Below are 24980 nucleotides of genomic sequence, written 5' to 3'. Positions count from 1 at the left end.
TTAGGGATGTCAGAGTGTCCAGCCAAATGAGTTACATGACCTATCTGAGAATAAAACTTAGGAATTCTTTTTTGAGGAAGAAGGTGAGAACTTTGTGCTTTGCTGGAAATAGGAAATCTGTCTCTTTCTCCTTTAACACACACACACACACACACACACACGCACACACACACACTCACACACACTACAAGAAACAAGAGGCTGGCATTTCCCAGCCCTTTTTCTCTTTTTTTTTTTTTTTTTTTTTGTCTTTTTGGCATTTCTTGGGCTGCTCCCGTGACATATGGAGGTTCCCAGGCTAGGGGTCCAATCGGAGCTGTAGCCACCGGCCTATGCCAGAGCCACAGCAACGCAGGATCCGAGCCGGATCTGCAAACCTACACCACAGCTCACGGCAACGCCCGATCGTTAACCCACTGAGCAAGGGCAAGGATTGAACCTGCAACCTCATGGTTCCTAGTCGGATTCGTTAACCACTGCGCCACGACAGGAACTCCAACCCAGCCCTTTCTTATCTGAAGAAGGAGACCAAAAAGGAATAGATCCCAGGTTTTGATTTTTAAAAATCTTTCATCAGTAATATCTGTGGCTCAAAAAAAAAAGAACGAAAACAGAGTATTAGTCTGAAAATAAACTTGCAACATCTGATAACTCTTAGGACAGAGTAGATTTGTGTTGAGTTCATTCTACAAGGATTGATTTTGAGTCTGCAGACTGCGAAGATTCAGATTGGGTATGCCTGTGATGGCTATATAGGCATGAGTCTCCAGGTCAACCCTTAAGTCTAGAATGTCAGGTAAAGTAGTTTGGAGGAGCAACCCATGCATGGATGAAAATATAGGCTCTTTTTATTTCTCCTTGGCCTCCCCGTGGCATATGGAGTTGCTGAGCCAGGGATCAGATCCGAACTGCAATAGTGACTTATATAAATGCCAGATCTGTGGTACCGGGCCAAGGATTGAACCTACATCCTGGCACTGCAGGGTGCCTTTGATCTTGTGCCACAGTGGGAACTCTGGAAATATATGCTTTTAAAGTGCTTCAGGATCCTTAGGAAAGAAGTAGAACAATAAGAAAATACTGGTTAGGAGTTCCCGTCGTGGCGCAGTAGTTAACGAATCTGACTAGGAACCATGAGGTTGCGGGTTCGGTCCCTGCCCTTGCTCAGTGGGTTAACGATCCGGCGTTGCCGTGAGCTGTGGTGAAGGTTGCAGACGCGGCTCGGATCCCGCGTTGCTGTGGCTCTGGCGTAGGCCGGTGGCTACAGCTCCGATTCAACCCCTAGCCTGGGAACCTCCATATGCTGCGGGAGCGGCCCAAGAAATAGCAACAACAACAACAACAACAAAAGACAAAAGACAAAAAAAAAAAAAAAAAAAAAAAGGAAAATACTGGTTAGAAGAAGTACCTGCAGAAGCTTGTTCCTAAACCAAAGATCATTCTTAAAACTCATTTTAGGAACTTGGGTATATCAGTTATGATTGCATTCAGTCATATACAACAATCAGAAAAATAGAGGTTTGTTTAAGCAAAACAGAGGCTGATTTTTTTTTTTTTTTTTTTCCTTACCGAAAAGCAGTCTGAAGCTAGGCAGTTAAGGGCTGGTGTGGCAGCTCTGCTATCATCAGGGATCCAAGCTCCCTGTTTCTTTTTGCTTCCTCATCCTTAGGGCTGGCTTCTTCCTTGAGGGTTGCCCTAGGCCTGCAGGATGACCACTGCTGCTCTGTCACATCTGTGCTCCAGGCGAGAAGGGCAAGGCCAAAGGGCATATTTCCTAGTGGCATCAAACCTTCTTTAAAGAGCTTTCCTGGTAACCCCACCTATCATTGGCCTCCCCTGTCTGTAAAAGACATTGCCTTCCCCATAATGCAGAGGTTAAATACTGGATAGACAAACCTTGGTCTCTGCCATACCAAGTGATGGTGAGCATAATGGTATTACTAAGACTTAGGTGGCTAAGACTTCAGGATACCTGATAACTCTTAGAAGAAGATAGTAGGAGTTCCCATCGTGGCACAGTGGTTAAGGAATCCGACTAGGAGCCATGAGGTTGCGGGTTCGATCCCTGGCCTTGCTCAGTAGGTTGAGGATCTGGCATTGCCGTGAGCTGTGGTGTAGGTTGCAGACGCGGCTCGGATCCCGCGTTTCTGTGGCTCTGGTGTAGGCCAGCAGCTACAGCTCCGATTAGACCCTTAGCCTGGGAACCTCCATGTGCTGCGGGAGCGGCCCTAGAAAAAGCAAAAAGCAAAAAAAAAAAAAAAAAAAAAAAAGAAGAGGACCACAGTGTTTGGCAGATCTAGCCTTTAGTTTGCTGTTGACTGATTGATTCAACAATGTTAAGGGCTTACTCTGCGCTGGGCACTGGAGTTACAGTAGTGAACAAGATAGACATGCTTCCTGTCCTCAAGGAGTTTATAAACTATTGGGAAAAAACTAGGTTTTAAATAAATAAATTCTTTTTTTTTTTGTCTTTTCTAGGGCTGCACCCGAGGCATATGGAGGTTCTCAGGCTAGGGGTCTAATCGGAGCTGTACCTGCCATCCTACACCACAGCCACAGAAACTCAGGATCCGAGCTGCATCTGCAACCTACACCAAGGCTCACAGCAATGCCGAATCCTTAACCTACTGACCAAGGCCAGGGAATCCTTAACCCACTGACCAAGGCCAAGGGTCGAACTCGCAACCTCATGGTTCCTAGTCGGATTCGTTAACCACTGAGCCTCGATGGGAATGCCAAATAAATTCTAAATATGTTGAACATGAAGGAAAGAATTAGAGAGTGCTTGGGACTGTGTGATAGGTAAGACTCCTGAGATGTGACATGACATCTGCATTGAGATTTAAAGGATGCTTGGGGAGTTCTCGTCATGGCGCAGTGGCTAACGAATCCGACTAGGAACCATGAGGTTGCGGGTTCGATCCCTGCCCTTGCTCAGTGGGTTAACGATCGGGCGTTGCCGTGAGCTGTGGTGTAGGTTTGCAGACACGGCTCGGATCCTGCGTTGCTGTGGCTCTGGCGTAGGCCGGTGCATACAGCTCTGATTTGACCCCTAGCCTGGGAACCTCCATATGCCGCGGGAGCGGCCCAAAGAAATAGCAAAAAGACAAAAAAAAAAAAAAAGAAACGTGAGGATAGGGGTGTGAGAGGAGAACAAGAGGGGGAGGGATGTTTCAGGCAGATGCACTCCCAGTCTGTTAAGAGTTCTTCTTCCACTCTTTGTCTTATTTCTTCATCAGAGGGAATCAATGGGAGTTTCCAAGCAACAAAGGAAGGCAGCGGCTAAATAGTCTTGTTTATCTGAAATGACCAAAGGGACTGCCATCCTTGCTACTTAGCTGTTTTGTCACTCTCTCTAGATGAGTGCCTGCCTGCATAGGCTGCACCAGGGAGTGTTGGTAACAGAGGAGGGAGGTGGACAAATGATTGGGACATAGCCATCATAGATCTGGTCTCAGTGTGGGACTGTGGGAGGCAAGGATTGGTTCTAACCCTGAAGCGCTGATATGACCCCCCTTCCCCTTCCAGGAAGTGGACATTGTGGTGGCGCCGTGCCAAGGCCTCCGGCCCACAGTGGATGTTCTGGGTGACTTGGCGAATGATTTCTTGCCTGTGATAACCTATGCACTCCACAAAGAGGAACTCTCTGAGAGGGATGAACAAGAGCTGCAGGAAATCCGAAAGTATTTCTCCTTTCCCATATTCTTTTTCAAAGTGCCGAAGCTGGGCTCGGAGATAATCGACTCCTCCCCCAGGAGAATGGAGAATGAAAGATCCCCTCTTCATCGTCAGCTAACTGACCTGGGCTATCTGAGCAGCAGTCACTGTAACTGTGGGGCCCCCGGCCAGGACACCAAAGCTCAGAGCATGTTGGTGGAGCAAAGTGAGAAGCTGAGACACTTGAACACGTTTTCGCACCAGGTGCTCCAGACTCGCCTGGTGGACGCAGCCAAGGCCCTGAACCTGGTGCACTGCCGCTGCCTCGACATCTTTATCAACCAGGCCTTTGACATGCAGCGGGACCTGCAGATTACTCCCAAACGCCTGGAATATACACGGAAAAAGGAGAATGAGTTGTATGAATCACTGATGAATATTGCCAACCGAAAGCAGGAGGAGATGAAGGACATGATTGTCGAGACGCTAAACACCATGAAGGAGGAACTTCTGGATGATGCTGCCAACATGGAGTTTAAAGGTAGGTCCTAGAAAGCTCGGTAAGGTCAGGGACCACAGAGGCCTGGGACCCTTTTCCAGCTGGAAGCTGAATAGGTTAATCCTGAGGGCTGAAGGCACCTTGGGATAATCTCAGCCGCCCCTACTGTCATTGGTAAGGCCTTAAGTCTTTTAGCCAAAGTGGTCTTTCTTGTTCTGAGAGACGTGCTTGGAAGATTCCACCAGACTTGCCGCGGGACTCTTAGTCCAACTTTTGGTAAATTCATCCCGATAGTGCTCTTTAGTCTCCAGTTTGTATCCCTTGACCTTGATGGAGCTGGAGAAGAGCTGCTTGAAGAATGTCACTACATCATTCTTTAACCTTGGCTCCTTGGGCATGGCCCATCCTTCTTTACTGGTTCTTTTTTGTGTGTCGTGGTCTCATTTTCTTTTCAGACTGCTCCTAAAACCAAACTCCTTTGGTTTTGAGGATTTCCCAAAGTAGCTGTTTTAGCTTTTCTGGTGTTCCCATTCTTCAGGAATGGTTGATAACAAAATTGGGTCAAATGCTTTGGTGTCCGAGGTTTAGATGCTACTGACTTTGTATACTGACCCCTGCATGAACATTAGCTCTACCCCCCATTAATTAAAGTGACGTGGTTTGCAGAGTCCCCTTTAGGTTCTCAGTCATAGCTGAGCATCCGAATCACCTGGGAGGCTTTTTGAAAATGTAGATGTTTGCGACACTAAAGACCACTCCAGACCTATTAAGTAGCATTTCTGACATGGGACCTAGCATCAGTTTTTCGTTTTTTGTTTTTTCTCCTAAAACAACCTCCCTAGGTGACTCCTACGTATTGCCATTTTTCAGGCTTAGGCAGGTTAAATAATTTGCTCAAGGTCGCATAGCTACTAAATAGTAGAGGCAGAATTTGAACCTAGATAGTCTGATTCCTGAGCCTATATTCTTAATTTCCATGCTCTGCTGGCTCTTAATCTGTTCCTAGTTACTGATGCTACCGTCTTCCTGGTAACCAGCTCCAAAACCTCATCAGGGTCGGTCTTTCTCTCGTCCCCACATCTAGTCAGTTGCCAAGTGCTGCTGAGTCCTTTTATCTCACAGTACCTTTGCTTCTGTGTGTCCTCCTCATCAGTCCAGCTGAACTCTTATTACCTGACTGATCTCACTGACATCTTTCTCTCCTGTCTCCAGTTCATCTTTATTGGCTCCCTATTCCTACAGACTGAGTTAAGGCTCCTTATCCTAGTATTTGAGATCTTCCAAAGCCTAGCCGTTTCCAACTTTCTCAGTCTTTTTTCCAACTATGCACCTTCCTGTCATTTCATCTTTAGTTGGTCTTAACTGTATGCTGTCCTCTGTATGCTTATTTTACCTTTTTTTTTTTTTTTTTTTTTTTTTTTGGCTCATGCCTTGTCCTAAACCTGAAATGCTTTTATTTGTCAAATTTTCAAATCCAGCCTATTCTTCAAGGCCTCTTCCAAATAACATTTTTCATGAAGTTGCCTTTTTAATTTTTTTTTTTTCTTTTTATGGTGGCACCTGTGTAGCACATGGAAGTTCCTGGGCCAGGGGTTGAATCGGAGCTGTAGCTGAGGCCTATGCCACAGCCGTGGCAACACTGGATCTGAGCTGCATCTGTGGCCTATGCTACACCTCACAGCAATGCCAGATCCTTAACCCACTGAGCAAGGCCAGGGATTGAACCAGCATCCTCACAGAGACAATGTTGAGTCCTTAACCTGCTTAGCCACAACGGGAACTCCTTTAATTTTCTCAGCTAATAATGATCACATTCATCTGAACTCCCTATAGCATCTCATCTGTAACTGAAATTTCTGGTGTATTTCACTTTTTATTTTGTTATTACAGTTATTTATGTTCCCCTCTTTTCTAAAATCTTAGAAATGAAGGAGAACATGATCTGGATCTTTAAACAACACCATAATCCCCTGCAGCAAATAACAGAGTCTCTGTACAGTACATCTTTGGAGAATGAGTGAGTGTGTGAATGATGCTGTATGTTTATGTCTCACTTAGAGATGCAAAGGAAATATACTTTAGCAAGCATAGGATGCTTGATTTCATATAGGTCTTTGTAAAGATGAACAAAGATACCGCTTTGGCCAATTCCCCTAGTAGGGAGGAGTTGCTGAGAACTGCTCTCTTGCAGTGGAAATCCTCGGAAGTCTTCTGAATATTTAATTTAATTCAATGCCTGAATAAAAGACATGGGAGAATCAATGCCAGCAGCAGAGGGGGCATGATAAAAGGTTGTCAGGGCAGGTAGGTAGAACAGTGACATATTTGATTGTCTGTCGTGTGCCAGGTGTACCACGTTTGGTGCCTGGGACGCAGTGGTTAGTGCAGATGTGGAGGAACTGGGAACAAGGTTAGGTGTCTGGCTTTGTTAATAACTAACCACATTGCGGACTTGCGTATCTACTTACCTAGTTGGCTAGATCTTAGACAGGACTGACATGCTTCTTCTTATCTTGTTCTAGTTCTTTCTTGGTATCCTTGAGGCAATGATAAGTAGATTTAGAAGAGAGCTGCCACGTGTCCTGTGGAGCCAGATTTTTATTACTGATACTTATTTGCTTTAAAATGAAGGTAATTCTACATGCAGTTTATAAAGTATTTATTTATTTATTTTTATTTTTTGAAAATACATGGTACTTTATTCAACGATATAAAGATACAGATGTCTCCAAGTCATCTAGTTTCTTCCATATATTCTTTGCCCTCAGTTTTTCACTTAACCCGTATCTTAGCGATCTTTCCATAAATGGTCGAAGAAATTTGTCTTCTTCTAATGGATATACCTTAATTCATTTAACTACTCCCCTACTGCTGGACAGTAGGCTGTTTCTATCCTTTTTTTTTTTGCTATTACAGCCTGTACTGTGTTGATCATCATTGTATGTACATATATGAGACTTGTAATGGTATATTCCTAGAAAAATAATTCCTAGAAGCAGAAACAGTAGGTCAAAGGTGTGTAGATTTTTTGTTGGTTGGTTGGTTAGTTTAAATTTTTGATAGACAGTGCCAGATTTTCTCTGAAAAGGTGGCACTGATTTAAATTTCTACCAGTAGACCTGCCTTGTTAGGAGTGGAGTTTTTGCAGGTGATTTGTCTTATGTTCTTCTGTCTTCTGGTTTGCAAAGCAGATTTTCCTTCCTCTCTTTTCTTTTATGGCCACTGTGGCATATGGAAGTTTCCAGGCCAGGAATTGAATCCAAGCAACAGCAGCAACCCCCACAGCAGCTGCAGCAATGCTGGATCCTTTAACCCACTGCACCTGGGCTGGGGATTGAACCCAAACTTCCTCAGCGACCTGAGCCATTGCAGTTGGATTTTTTTTTTTTTTTTTTTTTGACCATACCTGTGACAATTGGACGTTCTTGGTCCAGGAATTGAATCCGAGCTGCAGCTGTGACCAATGCCACAGCTGTGGCAACACTGAATCCTTAACCCACTCTGCCAGGCCAGGGATGGAACCAGCATCGCCACAGAGACAAGCCAGCTCATTAATCCACTGGGCCACACCAGGAACTCCCTGCAGTCAGATTCTTAACCCACTGTGTCATGGCAGGAACTCCAAAATAGATTTTTCTAATCCTGTGAGGTAGTAGCATAATAGGGACAACATTCCAGTGTTATTTTTTGTTTATCTGGTAATGGATTAGAATTGAATTCTTGACTCTTGGATTTTTCTCATTGCTATGCTTAGAAGTGGGAAAGAACAGAGACTTTGGATCCATGAGCTTTGGGTAGTATATTTACTGTTTTATTTTATTTATTTTATTTAGGTAGTATATTTACCACCTAAATATACTATCTCCTCCCAGTGCCCACTTTATCTCTCTTTGAGGTGCTTTCTTGACATATTAAATGTAACCAATAATACCCACCTGACAAAGTTATTGTTAGGGTTAAATTAGATTACATATACGAAATACTATAGCGTCTTTCACATAGTCTGCACTCAATAAATGTTGTTCCTCCCCTTCTATAAATGTGATATAAAAGCTGACAAAATCAATAGGCTCATTCTAGACACAATTGCTCCTTCTCAGGATTTTTAGGTGCCTGAAGTCGTTAAGCATTGCGTGACCCCTGGTCGTGCTGGGAGTCAGTTTGTCAACTGAATGTGTTCTGCAGCCGTCATTGTGGTAGCTCCTTGGCTCTGATTAGGGAGATGCCTTTCTTCAGTGTGCCTTCCCCTTCCCCTCACAGCCACCTAGCTTTTTTTTTGTCTTTTCTAGAGCCACACCCACGGCATATGGAGGTTCCCAGGATAGGGATCGAATCGGAGCTGTAGCCACCAGCCACCAGCCACCAGCCACAGCCACAGCCACAGCAATGTGGGATCTGAGCTGCATCTGCGGCCTACACCACAGCTCACGGCAACACTAGATCCTTAACCCACTGAGCAAGGCCAGAGATCGAACCTGCAACCTCATGGTTGCTAGTCAGATTCACTAACCACTGAGCCACGACGGGAACTCCAGCCAGCTAGCTTTTTGCTCTGCCTCCATAGATGTCATTGTCCCTGAGAATGGAGAACCAGTGGGCACCAGAGAGATCAAATGCTGCATCCGACAGATCCAGGAGCTCATCATCTCCAGGCTTAATCAGGCAGTGGCTAACAAGCTGATCAGCTCTGTGGATTACCTACGAGAGAGCTTTGTCGGAACCCTGGAACGGTGTCTGCAGAGCCTCGAGAAGTCTCAGGACGTCTCGGTTCACATCACCAGTAATTATCTCAAACAGGTACTCAAAAGGGGGTTAAGAGCCTGTCACAGATGATACATGAAACAGAATCCATCCATGAGCCCAACTTCAGATTAGCTAAGAAGTTCCCTTTCAAGTTTTTGCCAGTCCAGTTTGAATTTCATTTTGTTATCCTACCTCATGACCACTGCCTGTGGGAAGTGCTTATGAACTGTAAAGCTGGCGTGAAGTCGATGCACAAGAAATTGAAGATGAAGTAGGGGCCCAAATAGGCACGAAATAGACGATCAACCTGCAGTGACTGCGTATTTATTAAGGGATAGATTTGGTAACCTGGAAATTGGACTTTTTTTTTTTTTTTTTTGCTTTTTAGGGCCGCATCTGCGGCATATGAAGGTTCCCAGGCTAGGGGTCCAATCGGAGCTACAGCTGCCGGCCTACACCACACCCACAGCCACAGCCACAGCCACAGCACCAGCAACATCAGATCTGAGCCACGTCTGCGACCTACAACACAGCTCATGGCAACCCTGGATCCTTAACCCACTGAACAAGGCCAGGGATTGAACCTGAAACTCATGGTTCCTAGTTGGATTCATTTCTGCTGCTCCATGATGGGAACTCCCTGGACCATGTTTTTATTTTATGTTATTGAGTTGGCTTTTTTTTTTTTTTTTTTTTTTTGGTCTCAGAGCTGTAGCTGCCGGCCTACGCCACAGCCACAGCAACGCCAGATCCAAGCTGCATCTGCGACCTACGCCAACTCACAGCAATGCCAGATCCTTAACCCACTGAGTGAGGCCAGGGATCGAACCCGCAACCTCATGGTTCCTAGTTAGATTTGTTTCCACTGTGCCACAATGGGAACTCCCTCGACCGTGTTTTTAAAATAAAGATTATTTATTGCATTTTTTAATTAGCCAGTCTACACAGGGCATATTGACTTTCTTTTGTGTATTCTCTTTCAGATCTTAAATGCTGCATACCATGTTGAAGTCACGTTTCACTCAGGGTCCTCAGTTACAAGGATGCTATGGGAGCAAATCAAACAGGTAGAGGTTGTTGAGGAAAACATTCTGCAGCCCCTAGTTGGCTCACATGAATCTTAGTCACTCCAAGAGAACCTGGTATCTAGGGTCTTCTGTCCATGTACGGTGGCCATTTGTCCCGCTTTGCCTGCCTGGGAGAATTCTGGCTTCTGCCTGTTCCAAAATAATTATTAATAGTTTCCCTTTTAACTCTTAAAAGTGATGTGTCTAAATGATATTTTATGGAGCCATAAGACTCACCTTCACTAGCTTTTTCGTATTTCTTTTTCCCAACCTATGTGTTTTCTCAGAACCGCTTTGTTGCCAAAGGCCAGGAGTATGGTTTCTTTTCTGAAGTTTTTTTTTTTGTTTTTTTTTTTTTGTTTTTTTTTTTTTGTCTTTTTGCCTATTCTGGGGCCGCTCCCACAGCATATGGAGGTTCCTAGGCTAGGGGTCTAATTGAAGCTGTAGCCACTGGCCTACACCACAGCCACAGCAACTCGGGATCAGAGCTGTGTCTGCGACCTACACCACAGCTCACGGCAACGCTGGATCATTAACCCACTGAGCAAGGCCAGGGATCGAACCCGCAACCTCATGGTTCCGAGTCGGATTTGTTAACCACTGCGCCACGACGGGAACTCCTCTTTTCTGGAGTTTGACCTGGCTCTTACATTGAGTTATTTGCTGACTTTAGAAGGGGATTTACCAGGCACCCCAGCACTGAAAGTAATGTATTGAGGGTTTGTGAACGTGCAGACTCGGCCTGGTGTTCTCTGAAGTTTTCCATTGGGCTGAGCCCCAATTCTGAGGTAGATGCAATGGGAAAGGAGTGTTGGACTTCACACGGCTCCCATCTTAAGACCCTGCACCTAGTGAGTGGGTAACCCAGAGAGGGAAGGGTGTTGGTTCTTTCTAGTGGCTCCCATCTCCCATTCCTGACGGTTCTCACTGTCCTCATCCTGACAGATCATCCAGCGCATCACATGGGTGAGCCCACCTGCCATCACACTGGAGTGGAAGAGGAAGGTGGCCCAGGAAGCAATTGAGAGCCTCAGTGCCTCCAAGTTGGCCAAGAGCATTTGCAGCCAATTCCGGACTCGGCTCAACAGCTCTCATGAGGCTTTTGCAGCCTCCTTGCGGCAGGTGGGTACTTAGGAAAGGACATATAACTGGATGCAGCAGAAAAGGCCCTCGTCCACCGGGGAATGTTTTGTCTTCTGCTTACTATATAATTTTTTTTCTTTTTCTTTTTAGGGCCACACCCACTGCATATGGAAGTTCCCAGGCTAGAGGTGGAATTGGAGCTGCAGCTGCCAGCCTATGCCACGGCCACAGCAATGCGAGATCCAAGCTACATCTGTGGCCTACACTATAGCTCATGGCAACACAGGATCCTTAACCCACTGAGCAAGACCAGGGATAGAACCCACGTCCTCATGGATACCAGTCAGGTTCATTCATACTGCTGAGTCACAAGGGGAATTCCTATATAATTTTTAAAAGTCATTGGTATATTTTCTTTCTATTCTATTAAAGGATAATACTAAGTTACAGGGTGCTTCATCAATCAATTTTTCATGTAGATATTTTTATTACTCTAGAAAGAATGGAGGAACTCAATTAATTTCTCCCCTTTTCACTGAGTAAGGAATGAAAATCGAGGGCTGGGAATGTTGTATGAGTTTATATAGTGGTTTAGAAATAAACAACAGAAAGGGGTGACTTTGCAGCTTCCATAGTAGTTTGAAGTTATGTGACATCTGCTTGTCCCTTTAGGGGGAGTGTGTGCCTAAGTGTACAAGTGTGCAGAGGGGAGGGTGGGTCGATGTGATTATGCGTCCAGGAGGAGAAATTATTATTTATTGAGAGCTTACTACCTTCCAATCTCTGAGCTATGTCACACACATCTTATTTAATTCTCACAGGTCTCCTCATGAGGTCGATAGCATAATCCCTGTAAAATAGGTGAGGAAGCCAAAACTGGAGCCCTGAAGGCATAGAGAAGTCAAAGAAGTCAACTTCTGGAGTTCCCATTGTGGCTCAGTGGTTAACGAACCCAACTAGTATCCACGAGGACATGGGTTCAGTCCCTGGCCTTGCTCAGTGGGTTAAGGATCTGGCATTGCCATGAGCTGGGGTGTAGGTGGCAGATGTGGCTCAGATCCCGAGTTGCTGTGGCTCCGGCGTAGGCCGGCAGCTGCAGCTCCGATTCGACCCCTAGCCTAGGAACCTCTACATGCCGCGAGCACTGCCCTCAAAAGACAAAAAAAAAAACAAGAAAAGTCACCTTCTTTCCTCTTTTTCCTTGCTAGCTGGAAGCCGGCCACTCAGGCCGGTTGGAGAAAACTGAAGATCTATGGCTGAAGGTTCGGAAAGATCATGCTCCCCGCCTGGCCCGCCTTTCTCTGGAAAGCCGTTCTTTGCAGGATGTCTTGCTGCATCGTGAGTCCTTTTTTCCCCTAGTGAATTGGAGGAAGGTTCTCAATGCCTGACATCCTCACATCTAAACTCGGAAAATCCCAGTGTCTAAAGCTGCTTGCTTGTGAAGCTGCCCAAGCACCCATTGATGTAGTTTTGAATTCCTGAAGTCTGTTTGGTCTTGCTGTGTATATCTAACACGACTAAGTTTATTTTAATTAAAGCAGTTAGGTTAGCCCTGGTTTTGAAACCATCCACATTTCCTTCTCTGGCGGGATTAAGACTTCTACTTCTAGGCAGGTCTGCATCTAAGAATCTTAGGGAGGTTGCCCCGCACGTTCCCATCCCTCCTGCCTCATCTTTGTCTCTGTACCTTATAGGTAAACCTAAACTAGGACAGGAACTGGGCCGGGGCCAGTATGGTGTGGTGTACCTGTGTGACAACTGGGGGGGACACTTCCCTTGTGCCCTCAAGTCAGTTGTCCCTCCAGATGAGAAGCACTGGAATGACCTGGCTTTGGAGTTTCACTACATGAGGTAGGTTCTCGTCTCATTCGTCTTTGGGAAATGATCTAGAGAAGAAGTTAGAAGCCTTGTATAAATTCTGTACTGAGGAGTTCCCCTTGTGGCTCAGTGGTTAGCGAACCCGACTATATCCATGAGGACATGGGTTTGATCCCTGGCCTCATTCAGTGGGTTAAGGATCCGGCGTTGCTGTGAGCTGTAGTGTAGGTCGCAGACTTGGCATAGATCTGGCATTGCTGTGACTGTGGCGTAGGCTGGCGGCTACAGCTCTGATTAGACCCCTAGTCTCGGAACCTCCATATGCCGTGGGTGTGGCCCTAAAAAGATGAAAAGACCAAAAAAAAAAAAAAAATCCATACTAAGAGTTATAGTATGCCTTGTCTCTCCATTCCTATGTCTCAAAGTGCTGTAGATCAGTGTTTCAGTGCCTTGCCCAAAAATGTGCTCTCTTCAAGGCCTTTGCTACCTTTGCCTGCCTTTTCCCCACCGTCTTGATTTCTCAGACCCATCCTTCCATTTGACTTTTCTCCTTAGTCCTTAAGGCCTATCTGTTTTTTGTTTTTGTTTTTGTTTTTTTTCCTTTGGCTGCACTCACAGCATGCAGAAGTTCTGGGCCAGGGATTGAACTGGAGTTACAGCAGTAACCAGACTCACAGCTGTGACCCTGCCAGATTCTTAACCCACTTAAGACAGCAGGGAACTCCAAGGCCTATCAGTTTTGAGATTCCATGGTTCTCTGTCCTTGTTAGAGAGACCACTCTCTTCACCTTCTCTGTCCTGAGGTCTATTATCTCTGTGCCTGGACTAAGCGCTGTCTCATGATTATTTTTCCTTCGTGTGGCCTGCTGTGCAAGACAGCAGCACAACGCTGTAGCCCAGACCCTTCTGCTCCTCACCAGGTCTCTGCCGAAGCACGAGCGACTGGTGGATCTGCACGGTTCTGTCATCGACTACAACTATGGTGGCGGCTCCAGCATCGCTGTGCTGCTCATTATGGAGCGGCTGCACCGAGACCTGTACACCGGGCTGAAGGTGAGGCGGGCAAGGAGGGTGTGAGAGCCAACTAGCATGGGTCTCCATGGGTCTTCTCTGGTTTTTCCTCCTTCTTCTTTACTCACAGCATTGTTGGAATAATCAAGCTATATTACCTTTATTTCCAAAAAACCTAAAAAAAAAATTTCTCCACCTGTTTTTTGGCCCAGTTTATATCCATACCACTGCAGTTCCCCACTTTGTATCTCTCATGGTTGTGGTAAAAATCAGGACTGCACAGAAGAACAGAAAAGCTTCCTGTAACTCTGCCATTCCTTCTCTTTTTTTGCTCTCAATGAATAAAGCCAGTTTTTGTTGTCAACAAATACTTAGCAGTGACGGCTTTGTACAAAGCCCTGTATTAAGCACCATAAGGGGATAACCAAAAGTATTTCTCAGGGGCTTTTAAAAGAAATGTAGTCAGTGACTATTTCATGAACAGGTGGCTTTCAAGTTTGATAAGTACACCCTGATGGGTAAACTTTGAGCAGTTGGAAAGAAGAGGCCATACCAGAGGGAAGGAGTAGTAGAATGCCCAGAACATTTGAAGGACACTAGCTAGGTGGGAGCAGCTGGTTCATTTTGGGAATAGAGGGGAGATATGTGCGAAGAAATGTTGGGAACAAATTACAGAAGACAAAAATGTTAAGAATTTCCATGGAATTCAAATTCGGTCATAAACAATGAGAAGCTATTGAAAGATTCTGAATGAAAGTAAACTACTCTTGGTTGGATGTTGAGTTCCCCTCATCTAAAACAGCCAGCAAGCAGGAAGTAGAGAGGTTGCTTTTGTTCCCTGTCTTGGAGCTGGAAAAACTAACCCTGGGGATATTAGAGAGGTTCCCTTCTCATAGGTGCCTCTTGTACCAGTGTCCTTATGAACTGACAAAGTAAGACAAGAATCCTTAGACATACTTGCACGGTGTTCCCTGGTAGCTCAGCGGGTTAAGGATCCGGTGTTGTCACTGCCATGGCGCACATTTGATCCCTAGCCTGGGAACTTTCACATGTCTCAAATGTGACCAAAAGAAAAGAAAAACAGCTTATAGGAGCCATGAGAAAACAATATGATGAAGGAAATGACTCTCCAAGTGGCTTTCTGTCTTCATTTCAGGGGAGTTAGGCCCCGCACTGTGTGATGCTTTTCCATAAGCAGCTTAGAGAACCAACTTGGGGCTTTTGGATGAGTGATGTAATGTTCTGTAGAATTCAAGAGAGCCCAAATTAGAGGCTTGGTAGAAGTAAGATGAGTGACTTTGGTATTTGAATCCATGAAACCAAACCTGGGCTAATAAGGCCTACAGAGCAATGGAAGTAAACCTGCTTGAGAGTCCCAGAAATACTCACTTTGAGCCTCCCAGGCAGTTGTGGAGTTTGTTCAGTGTTCAGGATGAGTGCACCTTTAGGCGTTTGGTTGCAGCTCTCCTTAGTCACTTTTGGGGATCATCCCACTGACCTGAGTGCTGCCCCCAAGGGATCTGATTTGGCCTTTAGAGCGTGCCCTTCCTTGCTGTGCCTGTTTCCTCTCCTGACTGCCTTCTTCTTCTCTTTTTCTCATCCACTTTTCTGCCCTGGTGCACCTTAGTGTGGTTAGTCTTCCAGTACCCTGCAGAAGGCGCTCTCTAGTTGGTGTAAGCAGGTGGGATTGAGGAGTTGTCTTGTTAGCGACAAGTAAGCCCTTTTGTCTCCCTAAGGCTGGGCTGACCCTGGAGACACGTTTGCAGATAGCACTAGATGTGGTGGAAGGAATCCGCTTCCTGCACAGCCAAGGACTTGTCCACCGTGATATCAAACTGAAAAATGTACTGGTAAGTGAGAGCTGTTTCCCCAGGATAACTCCCTGCCTCCGTGTGTAAGTGACCTTTGCAGGGAGCGTACACGTACCTTTAAGTTGGTCTCGGGAAAAGACTGGAGGGAAAGGAGTGCGGTTCACAGCAGAGGGGATAGATGGTGTTTTGGACTTGATGCTTAGGGAGGCGTTGCATCGTAGGCTTAGCTTGTATTGCTTAAGGTTTTTTCCTCCCAACACTGGTAAAAAAGATTTTAATTTACGGAAAAGCTGAAAGAGTGGTACAATGAAGACCCATATACTCTTCACCCAGAGTCATATTCTCTCTCCTACCATAGTTTCCCTTTGTTTCTCTTTCCCTCTCTCTCTACACACACCTTTTTTTTTTAACTGAGTTATGTGAAAGTAAGTTGCAGGTGAAACCACTCCTAAATTCTTCCGCTGGTATCTTCTAAAGAAAAGGACATTCTTCAACATAATTAAAATGCCATTATCACACCCAAGAAATTTAAATTGATACAATAATGATAGTTAATATACAGCCTATGTTAACATTTCCCACTTGGTCCAGACATGTCCAGCTGTCTGTTTGTTTGGTCCAAAATCCAGTCCAAAGATCATACAGTGCATTTTGTCGTATTTCCTTAGCCTCTTCTAACCCAGAATAGTCCTGCCTTTTTTTGCTTTTGTGACATTGATATTTTTGAGGATTCCAAGTCTTGTTATTGATTAGGGTTTGACAGAGATGCGGAATGAGGACTGAGATGGGTAAAAACACCTTAAAAGGTAAGAGAGTCATGAACCTACCAGTCCTGTTATCTAAATTATAAAGAATCTTTTGACATACTCCTCTTGCAAATATATTAGATTCTCATTAAAGTGTCTCTGGCAACACTTAAATGATTTATAAAGATGATGGCAATTTGGAGGGAAGGGAAGTATCTTCTTAAAATTATAGGCCAAAACCTAAGAGGCTTGTGAACAACCAAATAAGACATAATTTAAAAAAAAAATTTTGTTGAAGTATAGTTGATTTACAATGTTGTGTTAGTTTCTGGTATGCACAAATGATTCCCTTATGCATATATATTCCTCTTCACATTCTTTTCCATTAAATATAGTTTTCTGTGCTCTACAGTAGGACTTTGTTGTTTATTTTATACATAGTAGTTTGTATCTGCTAATCCCAAACTCCTAATTCGTTCCTATCCCACCCGTTTTCCTCTTTCATAACCATCAGTTTGTTTTCTATGTCTGTAAGTCTGTTTTATAAATAAGTTCATTTGTATCATATTTTAGATTCTGCATATAAGTGATATAATATTTATCTTTGACTTAGTGTGATTACCTCTGGGTCTATCCATGTTGCTACAAATGGCATTATGTCATTATTTTTTGTGGCTGAGTAGTATTCCATTGTGCATATGTACCACATCTTCTTTATCCATTCACCTGAGACGTAGGTTTATTGTCCTGAACCTTAGGACAAGAAGCTAGAGGGAATTCAGGAACTCTCCTCAGTGACCAGAGGACTTCAACCTTCTTACTTAGCAGCCTTCTGCCCTGGGGTCTGGAGGTCGGAAGAGAATCAGGAACTGATGTATTTTCCTCAATGTCTTCTTTCTTCCAAGATATGTGCCACGCACTATGCTAAGTGCTAGGGATGCAAAGATGAAAAAGACAGCCCTTGCCATATGGTTGCTTACAGTCTGGGGAGAAGAGAGTAATGGGAGTGAATCTGGAGACAGGGAGACTGGAGGCAGAATTGATTAGGTACCACTTTGAGGTCAATGCCTACTTTTGAGCTTGGGTCTGCAGCTGAGCACTATATGTGGGGCCAGGCACAGAGTGACTCTAAGCCCTGCTTTGTTGGCAGTTGGACAAGCAGGACCGGGCCAAGATCACTGACTTAGGATTCTGCAAGCCAGAGGCCATGATGTCAGGCAGCATTGTGGGGACACCAATCCATATGGCCCCTGAACTTTTCACAGGTAAGCTGTAGGGCAGGGGGTGGCGTGGGGAGGGCTGTGTATTTTAACCGACTCTACCTCTTGGGCCAAGTAGGATCTATAAGTACCAATGGCAGGTCAGGCACAGGCAAGGGAGAAACCAGAAGAGGGGAACCTAAGACAAGTAGGTGGAAAAGTACAGAGGTCAAGGGGCAAGAAAGAAAAGTGTAACTAGCAGTCACCAGCTACTCTTTTGGATGTCTCTCTAGGCTGTTAGTTCCATAATTGCCAGAGTCGACCAATTATTTAATCATAAAGTATTAATTGAGTAACTCCTATATAAGAATCGTCTTTTTTTTTTTTTTTTTTTTTTTTTTTTTTTTTGTTGCTGTTGTTGTTGTTGTTGCTATTTCTTGGGCCGCTCCCGCGGCATATGGAGGTTCCCAGGCTAGGGGTTGAATCGGAGCTGTAGCCACCGGCCTACACCAGAGCCACAGCAACGCGGGATCCGAGCCGTGTCTGCAACCTACACCACAGCTCACGGCAACGCCGGATCGTTAACCCACTGAGCAAGGGCAGGGACCGAACCCGCATCCTCATGGTTCCTAGTCGGATTCGTTAACCACTGCGCCACGACGGGAACTCCCTTTTTTTTTTTTTTTGTCTTTTAGGGCCACACCTGCAGCATATGGGGATTCCTAGGCTAGGGGTCCAATCAGAGCTGCAGCTTCTAGCCTACACCATAGCCACAGCAATGTCAAATCTGAGCCATGCCTGCAACCTACACCACAGCTCATGGCAACGCCGGATCCTTAACCCACTGAGTGAAGCCAGGGATTGAACCTGCAATCTCGTGGTTCCTAGTGGGATTCGTTTCCGCTGCACCACGATGGGAACTCCAAGAATCAAGAATCATCCTTTATCATTAAAGAACTTACAGTAAACAGAGATATATTGAGAGATAAAATAATTTAGGAAGCAGTATAAGACAGCATGTAATCAAGTGCTACATAATATAATAATCTTGGTGTTCAGAAGAGAAACATTTGATGCTTTTGTGGTAGAGATAAGATTTTTTGGATAGAAATTGAGTCAGATCTGGAAAACAGAGTAAGTGGGGAGGAAACTCAGTATCTTTATTAAGTATATTCTTTAAGTTAGGCAGTGTGGGTATATTATATCATATGTTTTGTTCCATTTGATCCTCATGACAATTCTGTGATGCTATTGATGCATTTTTATGTCCATATCCTGGATAAAGTTAAGTTGAAGCCAGATTCATGAGGAAACCCACCTCAAAACACTGAGCTAGAAGTAATGAGGCTGGCATTGGAGCCTGGGTCTTTCTGTCTCTAGAGTCCAACCATGTTATGGAGTAAAGAAAATTCTGGAGACTGAGGAAGGGGAAATATGAGGAAAATTGCCAAATAGAAGTAAGCAAGACAAGAAAGAAATCCATTTGGGGAGGAGTTCCCATCGTGGCTCAGTGGTTAACAAATCCTACTATGAACCATGAGGTTGTGGTTCGATCCCTGGCCTTGCTCAGTGGGTTAAAGACCCGGCGTTGCCATGAGCTATGGTGTAGGTTGCAGATGCGGCTCGGATCCCGCGTTGCTGTGGCTCTGGTGTAGGCTGGCAGCTACGGATCTGATTCGACCCCTAGCCTGGGAACCTCCATATGCCCCAGGAGAGGCCCAAGAAATGGCAAAAAGACAAAAAAAAAAAAAAAAAAAATTCTTCATGTTACCCTCTGCTCTAAAGCATAAATGACTCCTACTGCCCACTGAATCCAGACTCATCTATCTGATTTTAAAAATCTTTTTTTTTTTTTTGTCTTTTTGTCCTTTTTATGGCTACACCCCTGGCATATGGAGGTTCCCAGGCTAGGGGTCAAATCAGAGCTGTGGCCACCAGCCTACGCCAGAGCCACAGCAACACGACCTACACCACAGTTCACAGCAACACCAGATCCTTAACCCACTGAGCAAGGCCAGGGATCGAACCCACAACCTCATGGTTCCTAGTCTGATTCGTTTCTGCTGTGCCATGACAGGAACTCCCTAAAAATCTTTATATTCTGGTTCCAACCTATCTACCCATCTGTGTTTCCCAACTTTATTTCCCTAACATGACCTTTCAGAATTAATCTTTTTGACTGTCCGATTAAAATAAGGGTCCTACTTTCCTTCTCCTTTGTCAGGTTCCAGTCTTGACTCTCTTAATCTCTAGCTTTGCCCTCCCAGCGCCATAGTATTTGTTATTATGGGCATTATAAAGGTATCCTGTCTAACAGGTTTGTTATAAAAGATAATGGATGTTGGAGTTCCCGCTGTGGCTCAGCAGAAATGACTCTGACTAGTATCCATGAAGATGCAGGTTTGATCCCTGGCCTCACTCAGTGGATTAAGGATCCAGCATTGCCGTGAGCTGTGGTGTAGGTTGCAGAAGTAGCTCCGATCTGGCATTGCTGTGGCTGTGGTGTAGGCTGGCAGCTGCAGCTCCGATTTGACCCCTAGCCTGGGAACCTCCATATGCCATGGGTGTGGCCCTAAAAAAAAAAGAGAAAGATAATGGATGTTAAAGGCTTTAGAAAAAAATGTGTAAAGACCTCTGCAGACACAAGTTAGTGGTGATGCTGTTGATTCCCTCCCTGGCTCACTACTTGTCACCCTTTCCTGCTCTAGGGAAGTATGACAATTCTGTGGATGTCTACGCTTTTGGCATTCTTTTCTGGTATATCTGCTCAGGCTCTGTCAAGCTCCCCGAGGCATTTGAGAGGTGTACCAGCAAAGACCATCTCTGGAACAACGTGCGGAGAGGTAAGAGCCATGAGCCCCGCTTTGCCCTCTATCCTCTGGCAAGAGCAGACTGAGACCAGGCACTGCCACTGGGGCGTCCCATAACCCTCTCTGAGGGCCACTCCATGGCATACACATTTCCACATGAGGGAATCCAGAAAAGACATTTAGGTCAAACCCTTGCTTCCAGGCAGCGTGGTTCTGAACTCTCAGAACAGCTTTTTTTCTTTAGCAGTGTCCATTGTGGCTCAGTGGGTGAGGATTTAATATGGTCTTTGTGAGGATTCAGGTTCAACTCCTGGCCTTGCTCAGTGGGTTAAGGATCTGGTGTTGCCACAAGGTGCAGCATAGGCTGCAGATGCAGCTCAGGATCTGGTGTGGCTGTGGGTGTGGCGTAGACTGGCAGCTGTAGCTCTGATTTGACCCCCAGCCCAGGAACTTCCATATGCTGCAGGTGTGGCTGTTTTTTTTTAAAAAAAAAAAAAAAAAAATGCTTTTTTCTTTAAAATTTCTAATTCTTCAGCATCCTATGCTAGCGCGTTCCAGTTTTTCATCACTGTTACTATTAGGTTCTAACCTAGTGTTTGCAGCCAAAGCTTACTGCATTTGTCAGCATTACCCAACTGGGTAATCAGCCTATGAGCTGATCGAGCCGCTTCATCGTGTTGCTCCCCTTCCCACTGCCTCTGGTCTTATTTCCATGCTCCTCTCTCCAGGGGCCCGTCCAGAACGCCTTCCAGTATTTGATGAGGAGTGCTGGCAGTTGATGGAAGCCTGCTGGGATAGTGACCCCTCTCAGAGGCCTCTCTTGGGCATTGTCCAGCCCATGCTCCAGGGCATCATGGACCGGCTCTGCAAGTCACATTCTGAGAGGCCAAACCGAGGACTCGATGATTCTACTTGAAAGCAAAGACTTTGCTCTTTCACTCCTGATTTCTTTCCTTCCCCTCACCTTTTGGCAGAAGAATTGGACATTGACTCATTCAAGAGAGCCCCTGAGGGGATTGATGCTTGCTGGGCAACCTGAGACCCTCCCAGGCAGAGATGACTCCTGGATGGTGAAGAGTTGGATGGCCCTTGGAGCACATTCAGCAATTCACTGGGGCCCCCAAGCTATTCCTTTAGCCTAAAAAGCACTATAAATCTGTTCTGTATGAACTGTCAAGGAAGGTCTTGCATTGTCCCCCTTTCCAGCGGGTCTTTTCACTCCAGCTCTAATCAGGGCTCTGTGCTCCCATTGTGGAGCCCACATTCCTAACATTCTTTGGGCAGCTTAGTCCATACTCCCATTTACACATGGGGGGGGTTAGGTTTTTTCCCACCCAGAGTCCCTTTTCAGTTTATTCCCCGGTGGCTTAGCCTGTTCTCAGACACAGTTCTCTAGCAGATTCCCCACATTTTTTGCCTGAACAGGGAGGGAGCAAGGGAAAGGCTAATGCTTAGCTAAGGGGGCGAGTAGCTGGGTTACCGTTCATTTTTTTTAAAAAGTATTCTGAGAAAAGATGCAAAAATATTCCCGAAAGTCCCCAGGCCAGCCAGAGTCCACATGTAGATATTTGGAAGTGTTATTTAAACACTCAGCAGGCTGAGTACAGGAATACATATGTATAACATGCATATACCTTGCTTTTGTTTTATAACATTGTCTGCTAATTTGGGGTTCGTGTTCCTTGGCACCCATTATTTAAGTGATGGGATGCCATAAAATGTACTGTATTGTATATTACTTGGGAAGACACTAGATATTCAAAGTCTGGCAGCACTTGGACTGGAGAGGGCTCAACAAGACCAAAGTCCTGAAATTTTTACCTCCTAGCTTTGGTTGTGTGTGCTCTCAAGTCGTGAGGTGAGATGGTGGCTGGGGGACGAGGAAGGATGGGCCGAAAGAATTACCCTTACCGTGTTCCGTCCTTCTTCCCAACTTCATTAGAGCAGTTTACCCCAGCCTGAAAATGATCACCTGGCCATTTTTAATGTGCTTGAAGTCAGGTCACTTAAGTTGCTTCAGAACCAAGTGAGGGATCTTCCTGCGGAGCAATCAGAAGTGGTGGAGCCTGGGGCTCCAGAGCAGCTGCCCTTGTGCCTGGGGAGCCAGCGGCAAGGTCATTCTGGGTGGGTGGAGGAATGCTCTCGCTTGGGCGAGGTTTCCCCAGGCTAGCCCTGGTTCCCTTGATCCTCTGCAGAGTGGCTCACTGACTGAGCAAGCCTTTCACTTCTCTGGGAAGGAGACCTGTGCTGGTTCTTCCCAGACCAAAGAGAGTCACCTATGACTCCATCAGTTTCAAGAGGACAGAGCCTAGGCAGCACCTTCTCCAAATTTTAACACTAAAATTCAAGGAAAGAGTGAAGGGAAAGCTACATTACGACCATGGATAGAAACAGGGGACGGGTGAAATTCTCAACAGTACCTGTTGTTGCTATCCAATGCGTTTTGTTTTTTTTGGGTTTTTTTTTTTTTTGCGTTTTTGCTTGAGCTGCCAAAGAGTTGTGGTCAAAGTGTTTTTTCCTGATCAGAGAAGTGGTTTGGGGTGGCAGGGCTGCAAAGTGATAACTGCACTGAATGACACTTTATTTGGGGGCTATTTAGCACTGAGAAGCCATGGGGGATTGGTGATTACAATAGCACTTTGGGGAACAGAGACTCCCTCTGACCTTGCTCTGGAGAGAAGGCATGTGTGGTATTCCATCTGACTAATCAGGGAAACTGCGAAGTCCCTATGTGTCAGAGTGAGATAAATGGCCCTTGAAGAGTCCATTGCTAAAAGAATAATTGCTTTCTTTGAGTTTTCAAAGCTTGATGTTTGAATTTGCTGGATCAAATAACCCACTCTTTCTTTAAAAGAAAAAAAAAAAGCTTTATCCTTTTAAATAAAAATAAGGGGATGGGGTGGGTGGGGGCTAGTGTGATGTTTCAATGAGTTGGGAGGGCGTGACCTTGAGAAACTTGTATTGCAGACTCCCTTGGGGAGTTTAAGTAGCACTACTGTTCTTGAAAGGGTTTTATTTTTACCTTCACCTGCTCTGCTAACATCCAGTCCAACTGGGCTGATTTGAAGAGACCACGTGTGAACACCTGACATTGGGGGACCACCTTGAAAAGGCGATTAATTGGTCTGAACAGCTTGTTGTCTTCTGTGTTTATGTAATGTTTTTGTTTGTTTTAAAGGACTAATGTTTATTATTCCAGTGTTAAGTGAAAGTGTAATATACTAAGTGTGTAGAATAAAAGTGCAATAACAAGAGAAAATAACTTTGGCACAAACTTCACTTCTTCCACTCTCTCCCTTCTTGTGCTACCTGTCTCTTTCCATAATATTGTTACAGCAGGACAGTGTTAATTGTGTGTATTTTTTAAGAGAGGCAACTATGGGTTCAGTCTTCATTTAGTGTAATTTTGAATGGCTAGGTTTGATTTTATATTGTGTATACTTGTCGGGATGCACAAATACCAGATGTGCTGTACAATAAAGATGACATTAACGTTTTAGGTCTGCATCTGTTTGCTTCTTGTTTTCCCTTACCTCCCTGCGTCCACAGGACACTCCCTGTTCCATTCCATTTCCCCTTTGCCTTAGAGGCCTTTAAATTTGCCTTAGAGATTGATGCTCCTCTCCCATGATCACTCTCAGAGATTGATGCGCCTCTCCCATGATCACTCTCGCTCTCCGTGTACTGGACATGACTGCTACCAGGGGCTGGGGCCGCGGAAGGGGAGGTAGAACAGCACAGAAGAGGGAGGCCAAGTAGAGTGATAACAATTTATTTTTCAGAGCCTCTCCTGGGCTCATACCCTTTCTGCCAGCCTCTTTTCAGCACAAACTTGCCACATTTTTTTTTTTTTTCTTTTAAGGCCGCACTCACAGCATATGGAAGTTCCCAGGCTAGGGGTTGAATTGGAGCTGTAGCCGTCTGCTTATACCACAGCCACAGCAGCGCAGGATCTGATCCGCGTCTGCGACCTATACCACAGCTCACAGCAAGGCCAGATCCTTAACCCACTGAGTGAGGCCAGGGATCAAACCCGCAACCTCATGGACGCTAGTCGGGTTCGTTAACCACTAAACCATGACTGGAACTCCCGCAAACTTGCCACATTCTGAACTCATGCACAAGCCTAGCTACTCTTTTTTACCTAAGAGAGAATGTGGGCATGGAATCTATATACAGGCCTATCTGCATTGGGAATATTTGAACTTTCTTTTTAGGCTCAGCCCGCTATTCAGATTTGCTTACTGGGCAGTGCCTGACAGACACCATCACAGGCTTCTGCCAGCAGAGCGGTGCTAGTAGCCACCACAGACCGTCAGCTCGAGCATGGCTTCTCCCAGAGGGTGTGTGTGTTTTGTTTTAGATTGCCATATTGATGCCAGAAAGATGTTGCTGGAATCCGGGTTCTTATTCACACAGCGGAAGAATGAACTTCACAAACACACAGGCAGCAAGCAAGCAAAGTCTTTATTTTAGGAAAGCAAACAGCTCCCAGGACAGCTGGGAGGGGGAGAAGAGCCCCCCCTATTGTCTTAT

General features: G+C 45.3%; 1 protein-coding gene across 3 annotated transcripts in view; it reads left to right on the top strand.

Moving 5' to 3' along the window:
• DSTYK (dual serine/threonine and tyrosine protein kinase) overlaps positions 1-23943 on the top strand; it is a 58975-nt gene extending 35032 nt beyond the window's left edge. For 2 of the 3 annotated variants that reach the window (XM_021063275.1, XM_021063274.1), the window contains 11 exons: positions 3529-4198; positions 8721-8953; positions 9883-9966; positions 10912-11088; positions 12258-12387; positions 12744-12900; positions 13788-13920; positions 15615-15728; positions 17586-17700; positions 20343-20477; positions 21173-23941. In XM_021063275.1, the coding sequence (XP_020918934.1) occupies positions 3529-4198; positions 8721-8953; positions 9883-9966; positions 10912-11088; positions 12258-12387; positions 12744-12900; positions 13788-13920; positions 15615-15728; positions 17586-17700; positions 20343-20477; positions 21173-21360 (2136 nt within the window). In that variant the 3' untranslated portion in view covers positions 21361-23941. Of the gene's footprint in view, positions 1-3528; positions 4199-8720; positions 8954-9882; positions 9967-10911; positions 11089-12257; positions 12388-12743; positions 12901-13787; positions 13921-15614; positions 15729-17585; positions 17701-20342; positions 20478-21172 lie in introns of all 3 variants that reach the window. The other variant, XM_003130102.5, reaches the window with a different exon arrangement.

Source organism: Sus scrofa, chromosome 9 (genome assembly GCF_000003025.6).
Source record: "Sus scrofa isolate TJ Tabasco breed Duroc chromosome 9, Sscrofa11.1, whole genome shotgun sequence".
NCBI classification, from domain to species: Eukaryota; Metazoa; Chordata; class Mammalia; order Artiodactyla; family Suidae; genus Sus; species Sus scrofa.
Note: the sequence above shows the minus strand (reverse complement) of the source record. Positions and strands in the feature narration are given on the sequence as shown.